Below are 13,558 nucleotides of genomic sequence, written 5' to 3'. Positions count from 1 at the left end.
ATGTCTGATCTTGGTGAACTATCATACTTCTTGGGTATTGAATTTGTTTCTACTAGTAAATGGATTTTCATGCATCAAAAGAAGTATGCAGAACACATTTTGAAGAGGTTCAACATGATGGAGTGCAATTCTGTGATCACACCAACTGAAACTGGAATCAAGCTGCAAATAGATGGGGATGAGAAAGAAGTCGATCCTACCATGTACAAGCAAATTGTAGGCTCATTGAGGTACCTATGTAACACCAGACCTAACATTGCCTATTGTGTTGGGTTGATAAGCAGGTTTATGGAGAAACCAAAGACACCTCACTTCTTGGCAGCAAAAAGGATTTTGAGGTATGTGAAAGGAACATTGGATGTTGGCATTTTATATCCTTACAGTAAGAAGAACTATTTGGTTATAGTGATTCAGATTGGTGTAGTGATAAGGATGATAGGAAAATCACTACTGGGTATGTTTTCAAATTTGGAACAACACCAATCTTTTGGTGCTCAAAGAAGCAGAATGTAGTTGCTTTGTCAACTTGTGAAACAGAATATATTGTTGCTGCTATGGCAACTTGTCAAGCTCTATGGCTAGAAGCTTTAATTGAAGAACTAAACTTGAGAGACTGTAGTCCTATGAGGTTGTTGATTGATAACAAATCAACAATTAATTTAGCTAAGCATCTTGTGGCCCATGGCAGGAGTAAACCTATTGAAACCAAGTTTCATTTCCTTTCCTGCGTGATCAAGTGAGTAAGCAAAAACTTGAAATAGAGTTTTGTAGGTCTGAAGATCAAGTTGCAGACATACTAACTAAGCCATTGAAGTCTATCAAATTCAAGGAATTGAGAGACAAGTTAGGAATGACATCCTTGACAAATATGAATTAAGGAGGGATGTTGATGTATGTTATAATTCAGTTAGTTAGTTAGGAGTTAGTTAATGATTCATTTAGAAGTTAATTTGACAACTATGAAGTTTATTATAGCTATATGTGCAGTATGTATAAAAATATAATAGTGATAATCAATAAGAAGTATGAGAGTGCACAAGTTTTAATTCAGAATTCTAAGTTTTCTCTATTTTCTCTCAATCAATTTCTTCATCATCTTCTTTAACATAGAGTGAGTGAGTGCATAATGTGAGAACTTTAATGTTTCAACAGAGAAGTGTAAAATGAATTTTTAAAATCTTTGAGATAATCAATAGGGTCTTGTTTAATTAATTAAATAGAATAGATGAATTATTATAAATTTTATCTTGATTCCTAAGATAAAAGAAAATCTTTGGAATATCTATACATCATTCTTCTTGTTTAATGAACGAAAATAACGGTACAAAGCACGATCATTAAAGGTAACAAAAAAAAAATATTGCTAAGCTAGTCATGTGTGTATTTATTTGAGTAAAATTTCAAGTGTTCAAATTTATAAATGTCAGTTAGTTTAATTTTTGCTTTATAATATCATTATTTTAGTTGAGTGTGTAATTATTTGAATAATTTTTTTCTCATGTCTTCAAAAGTGTAACGTAAGTTTCTTATGTGCATTTATTCCAGCGAACTTTCATTCAAGTCTTCAAATTGTTAAATGTCGGTTAGTTTTGTGAATTTAACTTTAATATCATTTTTTTAGCTGTGCGTGTATTTATTTGAAGGATTTGATTCCAATAAAATGACAAACCCACTTTAAAGCATAAAGTAAGCAATTAAAACCATTGATAGAAAAATAATAGTTAATATTCTAACACATCCATAATTTCTTATGCATATATCAAATATTGATTTTCTCATTAATAACTAAGATTGCTTGCTTTATCCTCTAAAGTGAAGTACTCACTCACTTTAAGGAACCCAAAACCTTATTTGAGTAATTTTTTATTCGTCTTCAAAATTGTAAAGGGAGTAAAAAAGCTTTTTATTTTAGAAATCCTTCCTTCAAATCTTTAAAATTGTAAACGTTTATATTATTTTAATGTTAACATGAAATATTTACTTTGATTTTAATTTTGTAAAACTTATTTATTTAAATTTTTTCAATTAACATTATACTATTATTTTATATTAAAAAATAAAAAAGGGACTATTATTTTAAAAGTTAACGGCTAATAAAAAAAATTAAGAGCCAAGATTAAAGTAACTGAAACTTGTAATTTTAAAGACTAAAATATAAATTTAAGCCTTTTTATTTGAAGTTTCATGTCGGTGGGTGTATGTTTAGGCAACTAACATTATGTCAGATTGAAAAATTATATTACGTCAGTAATATTCATTAACAATTAAATGTTAGTTAGACTACATAATAATTGGTTTGTTTAATTAGAATTAAAGAAACTAAGAAACCCAATTAAAATAAAGTGTGTAATTAACTTTATGAAATATACACGCGTTGAGTTTCGCATTGCTTTACTGGCTGCTCGTGCCCGTGGGACCTCATGCTTTGTGACTTTATCACTGGGAAGGAAAAGTACCAAAATCTTGGTTTGATAATACTATTTACATGGGCCATGAAGAATCATCATCATCATGCATGCAGGCTGCAGCCCAGTTGCATAGTGTATACCTTTGATTTATTGCTGAAATTTTTCTTGAATATTGGGCCTGCTTTAACCAGCTCGATCGCTCTGAGTTCCACTCAACAGTTTCTTTGGCAATATTGGATCAAAATTCTGATACGCACATAGCCTGCTTAAAACTAGCTCTCTCTGACCGTGTATAATTAAAAATGATGAATTCCAGTTGTGAAGAAATTAAAAATAACTACTGATTGAATAAAGGTTCCATGAGTGCTCTGATTTTTATTTTTATTTTTTTACTTTGTATCATAATGCTCACCCTTCGTTCGCTATTTACTTTATGGACATATCGTTAATATAACCAAATGAAATTATGAATTGTTAAGAAACATCATTCCAAAATGTTTCAAAACTCAAAAGTTACTAACTAGTTAAATTAACTCGAACTCACTTTGTTTCAACTATAAATATCATATAGTTTTCTTTAACAAGCACAATTTGTGTAGTCCGCTAGAAATATTTATTCACCTTAATAATGCAGCAATCCTCGAGTTCCAGATGATGTCACTATTTGGAGAATTTGCACGAAGTATTGGAAGAAGGAATTGCATGAAAAAAAAAATGCTAAATTAAGAATTCATATGTCCACATATGTAGAAGAATATAAGGATGGATGAGATCAACCAAGCTATAAGGGTATGAGCGTTTCTATTTGGGACAAAAAATTGTCCCATGGCATAGCTGGGTAACAAAATTTGAGGCTTTTATTCTATTTTGTGATTCTTTTTTTTGTTCTGTATCACATCCATTTTAGGAATCAAATAGAGCATAATTGTTTTTGTCCTATCCTGTTCCCAAAAATTTTGCGAGTCAAACAGATCATATATGTTAAAGTGTGACATTAAAGAAAATGAGAAGCAGACAATAGGCAACAACCTTGGAGGATTAACACATACATTGTTCAGTCAGTCGAACTTTAGCAATATTGGACCTTAGACAAAGTCATTTGTCTATCCATTAAGATTGAGAAACAATTTACTAAGTCCTTATACTGACCTATTTCCTTCACTAAAAAACATGTTTAACACCAATAAAACACAAACCTAACAACCATTTCTTTGAGTAAACCAGACCAAAAGACTAATCCTAAAGTAACCAAGCATTTCAAGTGTCAAGGATTTATCTGCTTAGCTTTTGATTGCTCAAATTGAAAAATTATGACTATCATTATATTGAAGGAAAAGCTCATAAAGCATTTGAAGGAAATAAAGAGTTTGTGTATAATGAAGAGCCTATATATGTATGGTGAAGACTTCACCGCTATTGATCGTGGAAAATTATTGTTGATTATTATAAGAAGCCTACGTACACATATTGTCAGCAAAAGAAGAGTCCTAGCTAAGGTACAATATTTTATATACTTTTTGCACTACCAAAGGAAGTATGCAACGATATATTAGACAACAAATGTTGTGAGAATTTACGTAGTATCAAACTACGTGGTGGAGAAATTGAATATGCCAACACAAAAACATCCACATCCATACAAGTCGCAATGGGTCAATAAAGAAAATAAGGTAAAAGTTTTTAAACTTTATCATTGGTTTTAATTTCTTAATTGGCAGGAAATATCAAGACAATGTTTGGTGAAGTTGTAAGGGAGAAGGTTATAAAAAGCAACTCTAGTCTTGCCACTACAAAATTAGATTTTGAGGCAAAATTTTAATATAAAAAATTACCTAAACATGTCAGGAAATTGATTTTACTCTTCAAAAGTATTTTTTATGTTGTTAACCAGACATCTCCTTTACATGTCCTTAATCGATCACAAACTTGTGCCTAGATAGACCAAAACAAGTCATATTCAATAAATTTAAATATGTTTTTTTCTTTTTAAATTTGAACATGACTTAATATTCCAACGCGATTAGCTTACATCTTTTAACCTGACCGAACCCAAACAATTAATTCACACATTTTCCTGAACTCATTATCTTCCCTAATTTTAAATTCATGAGATAAATAAGATGAAGAAATTAAACCAATTAGGTCGAACTCACACATTTACCTGAACTCATGATTCCCCAAATTTTAAATTCGTGAGTCGTGACATAAAAAAAAAGACAAAGAAATTAATTAAAGGGGAAGCAGGATGATCAGTATCAGCAATCCGATGGACCACTACCTGCCTCTTTCGTTTCTTAGAAAAATGATAATTAAATTCACATAATCGTAGAGCGAATGGGAACACTAAACTTACCATTGGCTGCAGGGATAAAAAAAAGTTGTCAATTTAAATTTCTGGCTGTAATCGGCAAAGAAATTTATTGAGCTAGTTGCAGCTTAAAGAAGAAAGATGCTAAATTAAGGAATGGGGTATTCCTGGCAGCAACCAACTCGTGAGATCAGCATGACATTATGACGCAAACCACTATACACATGCAGCAAATAAAGCAACATTGCCATCAATACACTTTGCTATAAACCAAACTCAATTCCCTGGAATTGAAATGCACCCTTTAATTTTCTTTTAAAAGAATATATATATATATATGTATGTATGTATGTACATATATTTCACTCACTCTAGCCAGCTTCCCGTTCTGGACTTGGCGTACCATGTGAATGTTGCATCCAAACAAGTGGTTGGATTCTTGGACTTCATGATTTGCGTAATTGGGCAACCAGAAAATGATCCAACTTGCGAGCGATGAAAATTATGCACCCACAAACGCGCATGCTGTTGCAGCAGGCACACTGTTTCACACAGACACGGACCTGGGACCATATTAAAGATTTCCGATTCCTTAAAAAGATAATATTTTTAAATTCAATGATATCTTTGATGTATTAATTTTAATTTATTAAAAGAAAATATATGTTTAAAAACGGAGATTAAACAATGATTTTAGAAGGAAATATTTCATACTAATATCATCATAAAAAGTGTCACAAAAAAAAGTAATTTTGATGATTTATCTTATCTACAAGGCACCTGAATGCATTTTCGGATGGAGATACCAAAGAGCGAGAAAAAATATGGAGTATTGGATTTGGAGTAATAATGTTTTGTTTATTTGAAATTTTGAATATCATTGTAATAACAATAATTATAAAATGGATGGGTGGGAAAGAGGATAAGGTGATGACGGGTGATAATGCCGTAGCGGAAAAAAGAAAAAACACACACACCAAAATCAAAATCGTCTCCTTTGGATTCATTTATCTTGTCGAACGTATTCTTGCAGAGAATTGTCTCCCCTCCCTTATTATTATATACATGTCTTTTTGTATTTTGACAAAAAAAAATTCCATATTTCTTCTATGCCAAGAATTATGTGATTATTAAGCTTTGTGATTTGTACTTTCAAATGATTAATTTGTTTTGAAAGTTTAAAATGATTATTCTTAAAAACGTGAGAAATGTATATTTTTATTTAAAAAATCGATGGTACATTTTTTGTGTGAGGCTAACTGCCTTTAAGCTGATGGCAATTACAACATAAGTGAGCTGTTGCTGATCAACAATTGCATCTTACGTACCGTGGGATGCAGTCAGGCAGGGAGCCCTTGGAAATCTATAGCCTTACTCAGGATCGCCTATTAGGGTTTATTCTAATGCCCATTAGGGTATACGCATGGCGTGACCGATCACAAAGTTATGTATGAACTTAAATTTACCGAATTTTTTTTCGAAAGACACTTAAATTTATTGTATGTATATATGAACACAAATATAACTTATAAATTTAAATATATTTTTAATCCCTCAAATTGAGATAAATTTATTTTAATCCTTCAATTAAAAATTTATTTTTTAGTCCCATCAATTTCACAAAATGTTATTTTTAGTCTTTTAATGTGAATTTAAGGGACTAAAAAGAATATTATAAAAATATATGAGCGACTAAAAATAATTTTTTTTAAATTGAGAGACCAAAATAAAAAATATTTTAAATTTAAGAGACTAAAATATATTTAACCTTAATTTATAGTCAAATTATTGGAGCTTATCAAGTTAAAAGTTCTCTTGCTTAAATCTAGGTCATGCAGATGATTAAGAATAAAAATTAGTTAGCAGAAGTATGATTTAGATTTGAGGTTTAGAGTTTGTTATAATTTATGGTTTAGGAATTAGGATTTATAGGTTCTTAACCAGACAAATATGGTCTAATTAATAAATTATATTTATTATTTTTATTTCTCACAATAACAAAAAATTTCACTTAATATATTGCCTTTAAATCATAAATATTTGTTTATGATTCAGAGTCTACAATTTTGCTTGCTCAATAGTCTACAATTTTTAGAGTCTACAATTTTGCTAAGAACCCTTCCCTCCTCTTGGCTCAGAGTCTACAATTTTGCTTGCTCAATAGTCATAATTTACTTTATTTTGTTGAGGACAATTTTTAGGTTATGATTCTAGACACATTTTCCGCATAACTTAATTTGTGTTTTTTTTTTAAGTTTTAAAAACGGTTTATTTAGATCATAAAAGTGAGAAAATAAGATGTAAAAGTGTTCTGTAAAAAATTGTAAAAGTGTTGGAAAAACATGAGTAATGGAAAACTGAAAATAAAAAAGTTAGATTATTTAGAGATGATCTAAAAATTAAAAATGTATATTAGTTTTAAAAAAATCAAACCTACTATTATTAAGAAAATATTTTTTAAAACAGAAAAGATTTTTTTTTAAAATAAGAAAGGAGCAGGCAAGAAACCCTTAATTTTTTTTTATATACAAAAATTGGTCTAGTGACTGCACTATAATTTTTCTAATTGTTTGAAATGCAAATCATAAACAGGTATAGTCATCACAAAGCTTTAGAATAGTTAAACAGAACTGCTTGTTATAATTATAAAATTAATATAACGAGCAACAAAAGTACTAATCTTATATTAGGGGTTGCCAGACCATTGGAAACAAAATGTCTCGTGACATATTGAATTTTTTTTATTTATAAATATTAATAATTGATTATTAATAAAAAAAATCAAATTTATAATATTTTTTCTCCTTTCACCACCAAATTAATCTCATCTCCTATCATATTGAATCGTGTCCCTTCTAAATTGATTAACTAACTTACTTGTCCCTTTATCAACGTCTACATCACACTATTATCAGATTGTGTGCAGCACGGGGTCCACGCGCTCGGGTCGGAACCCAAATAATGGCCAATAAATATCCAAATTTTAAACACGCAAGCACACGTTCAATTCATGCATCATTCTTTCCCCTGGCTCTTTTACTTTTTTAATTTTCATGGCATTTTCCCTACACTTGTTGAATCTCGTGACTTGATCTTAATTGGTTTTTATACGCTGCAAGTTAAGGCTAATGTATTGATTATTTATATTATTGAAAATATAGTTAAGATAAAAATAATGGCATGTAAATTAAATTAAGTCTTACACACATCATTGTAGATGTTAAAATATTACGATAATGATATAAAAGATGATTAAACTTGCAGTTTACAGGTAAATTGGTATGATTTCAAACTACCATCCGAATCAGATGATACGCTTCCTAAGATAAGATCAGAATAACCACACATCTCAATCACAATTACGACACCATGCCATAACCAATTGGGTAACCCATAATTAATAAGAAATGTATTTAGACATACAAATCAGTTTATTTCAATTATCACCAGTTAACGGCGCGCAGAGTTACTCTGTAAAACATATATGCATTGTGTACTTTGTTTTGAGTGAATATTTTATTGACATTATATATTTATATTATATTGAATATTGCATGATTTTTACTGCTTTATTATAGAACCTTCATTCTATGCGGAAAGTAAACTTTAAGAACTGAAATGTGCCCCAATTATACACTGTGGAAACATCACAATGTCCAAAATGAGTTTATTCAAAAGAAACGCATTAATAGCAATATGCCTATATGCAAGTGAAACCAGAGTAAACTAAATTAATCTCTAGGTAAAACTTACGAAGTGACGCAGTCAAATCAAAGTTGGTGAATGGTGAAAAGTGAAAAGCGAAGGTGGTGGATTGATTTGAAAAAAAAATCGTTTTCTATTTTCGATTTTTAATAATAAAATGTTACTACGATGGTTTTATTTTAATTTCTGCTTTTAAAGATTTTCATAAAAAATGAAATTAAGTATTTTTTATATAAAATTTAAAACAAGAAATAAAACAATAGTTTTATAATTAAAAATAAAAGAAAAATTGTTTTTCAAATGAAACGGAAATAATTAAGTGCGTTTTGCGCATATATAGGGCAGGTCTCAACAAAAGTCAAAGTAGTGCGTTCATTGTAGATGCATGGTAAGTTCGTTAACAAATCCGGCACATTCATCTTGAAAAGCGTACCGTTTTCAATGAGACGGGTAAGGATCTCATAAACTGTAGCTGCGGCACATGGAGGTTAATAAACTGTACTAAATAATTAAAAATGCGTTCCCTTACAGAGAAAGATAATGAAAAAAAAAAACAGTAAAAAATACGAAATTCATATTTTTACACTTTATTTTAATTTAAAATTTTTAACTCAATTTATTTTTTTTCTGTTTTTTTGGTTCTATTTAACGGACCCTAAACATCAAATGAACAGTGCATTAGCATTTTCCTTTCCTTTTGATGGAAGCCATGTGTTCAACTCATTTTGCATCTAACGGCAGGAGATCCCCCACCTCCAAGTAGCAAGCTATCCCACCTAGCCATTTAAAAGGGTCTGGTAAGATTTCTGACACCTGGCACGTGCGTGGGGCTTCAGGGTTCTATAAAAGAAAGTAATTTTAGGGCAAAGGTAGCACTTTCATACTTCCACTCAATGTATTCTAAACTAAGAAAAATTGCACTGAAAATGATTCATGCATCAGAGAAAGGCATTTAAAGCATCTTTATTCCTATAATTGAAGAGTAAATATGTGACTTATATAGTGGGTTATGTATAGATGTGTATGCGTTCTAGTTTTTTTTCCACATGTAATAGCCGCTTGAAAATGAGAAATTAAGAATTTTTAATGACATTTCAACCTCATTAGAATGTTCTTTTCCGCTTTAGTTTCCTAGTGTCCCTTTTTTGCCAATTTTTTTTAATGATAATTTTGAAATACAATTAAAATAAAATTGCATTAAAATTAAATTCTCCCTTAAAATCAGTTTCATCTACCAAATCATTGTCTAGGATAATGACAATCATGACAATAATAGTAAAATAATGGTGTTAATAATAACAACACACTGATGATAGTAATGGTTAAAACAATAATTTCATAAGAATTAGGGGTTTATAATGAAGTTTTAATCTTATTAATCATAATTTATTTTATTAATTGTGACTGAAGGGCTATTATTGAAAGTTTACAATTTCTCATTACAAGATATTTTCATTTGAAATGCCTCCACTCACTACTATTTTACGTTAATAATTTTAGTCCTATAACTCACATTATAATATTTTCTAATTTTAAGCAATATTCTCCTTACAAATTCTTTAATGCAATTTGTTCAGGCGCCTTGGCCCCCCAAACATTTTACTGCTTATATACTGAAATTTGCTATTCTACAAGAAAAATATATATATTATACTCTTATATACCTGAAACATATTATGGACTTGTGGCCAAACAGTTGTGGACTATGAGATACAAAGGTTTATAGTTTGTTTCAATAAAAATCTCTATAGTATTCTTATTTTTTTAAAAGTTGATTATTTTTCAATTTTAATAATTTTAAGTCATCGAATAAACATAGAGTAACACTTTAATTAAAATAAATATATAGTATTTTATTATTATTATTATTATTAGAATAGTTGTTATTTTTGTTGTTATAGAGAATTGTACGTTATTACACCCCAATTTCAAGTTTTTACTTTTGATAACATTAGTACTTATGATTAATATTAAGCATTAATAGTATTTTTCATACATTAATTATTTTATTAACTAATATTATTTTTAAAATATAATTTTTTCATCTTTCAAACTCATTAAACTAGTTTTTTTTTCTTGCGTATGGATTTTTCCTGTGGGTTTTTTTAATGAATTTTGTCATTTTCTTGAAAAAGTTTATACAAAATTTGTTATGATTTAAGAAAAAAATGATCATTTCCTTAAAATTATTGAAAAATCCATAGGATATTTCATTTTAATAATATTGTCATACAAATTATTTTATTCAATAGAAGATAATGGTATAAAAGTCATAAAAAATTCCCAAAAAATGTCACTAATACTAATAAGTAGAAAAAGATATTTTAATATTATAAAAGATAATTAATAAATGAAAATGAGTATCATTAAATATTTAAATGAAAATATTTTCAAAAGCATTGCATCTATTTTATATTTATAATTTTAATTATTTTGACCTCTCCAATAATTTTTCTAAAGTTCCGACACTGTTCAGGGGTTTACCCCGGGATAATAACCTTGAACTAAAAATTCATATATGTTCTAAAACTAAAAGAGTGTTAAGAAATTATATTAGATTCTTCCGTTAAAAATGTAATTTTTTTAAGTGTCCAATAAAATATTCTCAAAAATACTTTCATTTCAAATACTATTAGTAGGTGCATATATCTCTTAATTACTAGAGCCTCTTATCTATCTTGTTGCAAATTCTTACACTTAAATCTTTCAGAAGGCACGGACAAATATACTTTTCCATTTTATAATAATTTTCGTGTAAAAAAAGTTATAAAATATTTATTATTTTAATTTTTAATGTAATATTATTTTTTTACTTAATTATATCTCTTATAATATCAATGATGAACAATAAAATTAAAAAAATTAATAATGATAAGATTAATTTTATAAAAAAAATTATTCTTTTTAATTTATTTATTATTTTTTCTTAATGCATCTAAAATAATATAAAATGATAATTATAACCGGACATATAAAATATATTCTTTATAATCAATTGTAGTATTTCTTGGAAACAATTATTTCTTTTAGAATTTCATAGTGCTAATAGTACTATTATTAAGAATTATTTTTTCATAAACATGCAAGGTGCAATGAACATGCTTCCTTAAATTAGTCCGTCGAAGACTAGCTAAGTCCAATAACATTTAATGTGCACGCCAATAAAAGATGACAATAATTATTTTGGACAAACAGATTTTATTATATACTAGTACTTTTTTCTATCAAAGATACATGGCCTTCAAATTCAATGGCACGTAGCATCTGCACGATGCTCTTTCACATATCATTCAGTTCAACAATCCTCAGTTCATAATTTGGTCAATGACTTCAGTGCGGTTTAATATCTGTAGAAGGCATAAATTTTGGCGTTAAGAAACATTATACAAAGAAAATCTCACCTTTATCTAGAATAGTGTCAATTACATGAATACTTAAAATTTCATTAATTTTTTTATATTCCTGAATTATTTGTTTTCAAATATATTAATGTCTTTAATTATTTAAAAAACTTTACACTGGCACTCTTTATACATTCATTAAATCTCTTTATGTGTAATTTGCATCATATACATATACTAAATATGCTTTTTTTTTACCTTGGCGACAACAAATTTCAAATCTAATTAAAACCTTGTACAATATTCAAAATCAAACATCCCACTGCTAGGAAATTAACAAGGTATTGCTAAATAAGTAATTTAATCATCTTATAACTTTTTTAATAGTTGATCTCTTAACATTTATAAAATAATTCGTAAGTAAAAACCAAATATATTAAGTACTTAATTTTTTAACTAATCAATAAAAATATTAATGAAAAATGTTATTTAAAATTAAATTAGTCATCATAACTGAATAAATGAAAACCCCTGATTAGTTATGATCAAATAAATTAAAACCCGGCAGTAAAAAAAAATTAAAACCCCTAATAAATATTCGATAACTAGGCTATGATTATCCCTAGTAGCACACTCTCATCCTTAACAAACTTTGAATTACCAATGGATGATCTTATTTTTAAAAAATTTATTTCTTCAAATCATGGTATTTTTTTTTATAGAAAGTAATCATGTTTGAGTTAAATCGAATAAGATTATTATAGATAATATTTTTTTTTTTTTAATATTTAATATAACTACATACTTAAAATTCAAATTATAAATTATAATTTATTAAGTGTAAATTACTAAGATTAATTTACATCATGACAACGAAGAAAAGAAAAAAAAGGAATTATATATCATTCCACAATTTTTTACTAATTTTCTTATATATTAAATAAAAAATTTAAATATTTGTATATTTTAAAGATATCAAATACATTTATTTTAATAATAACAGGTTTTGCTTAGGGTTTTTTTTTATTTACAATAATCAAAGTTTGAATCTAGGACTTCATAAATATTATATACGCCTCAAATCTCTCACCATTAAGTATTTTGCTTAGTTAATTATAAGAGGATTGAGTAGTTTATATGAAATCATATATTAAAATTTCGTTGTGATTGTACACACACACACACAAAGTATTACCTTAACGTGCGATATAACATTAAGGAAAGAATAAGGGAATTTGGCACCCATAACATTTTAATTTTAGAATTTAATTGAGAAATATATTGATAAAATAAAAATAATTATACTAACGTGTAGTCACAAATTATTATTATTATTATTATATAAATTTGTTAATTTCATTATAATTATTTAAAAAATAATTTTTAATATAATTTTTATTAGTTTAAAATGTAAAAAAATTTATATTGAGACCAAATAAAAATCATTTTTTATTTATTAAAAACTTCAAAATTAGGAGTAAAAATTGATTAAATAATAAACAAGACTTGCAAATTTTTATGATGAAATATAAAATTACATAATAATAAAGGGTACTGCCTTCATATTGTGTTGCTAACGTTAATTTCCCTCCATCTAACTCAGTCAAAAGTAAATTAGCATCCTTGTTGTATTAAAAAAATCACAAAACATTCTTCTAATTACTTGACCCTAAATAATTAACATAGCTTGGTCTGAGTAATACTAGTAGATTATAACTACATGAATATAAGATGGTATTTGTGAACCATTATATATATGAGGATTGAGGAGCATAAACATGTAGAGAGTCACCGCC

The 13,558-nt window shown here is 27.8% G+C and overlaps 1 protein-coding gene across 1 annotated transcript; it reads left to right on the top strand.

The window, feature by feature from the left end:
- On the top strand, nt 1-513 carry LOC114414123 (uncharacterized mitochondrial protein AtMg00810-like). The gene has a single exon (XM_028378468.1). The coding sequence runs from the start codon at nt 1-3 to the stop codon at nt 511-513; it is 513 nt and encodes a 170-aa protein (XP_028234269.1).
- Nucleotides 514-13,558: the final 13,045 nt, after the last annotated feature.

The sequence above is a fragment of the Glycine soja genome, chromosome 6 (genome assembly GCF_004193775.1).
Source record: "Glycine soja cultivar W05 chromosome 6, ASM419377v2, whole genome shotgun sequence".
Classification (NCBI taxonomy): domain Eukaryota; kingdom Viridiplantae; phylum Streptophyta; class Magnoliopsida; order Fabales; family Fabaceae; genus Glycine; species Glycine soja.
This window is presented reverse-complemented; position numbering and strand designations above follow the sequence as displayed.

Coding starts and splice junctions, on each gene's coding strand:
- LOC114414123 (XM_028378468.1), top strand. CDS start 1: ATGTCTGATCTTGGTGAACTATCATACTTCTTGGGTATTGAATTTGTT.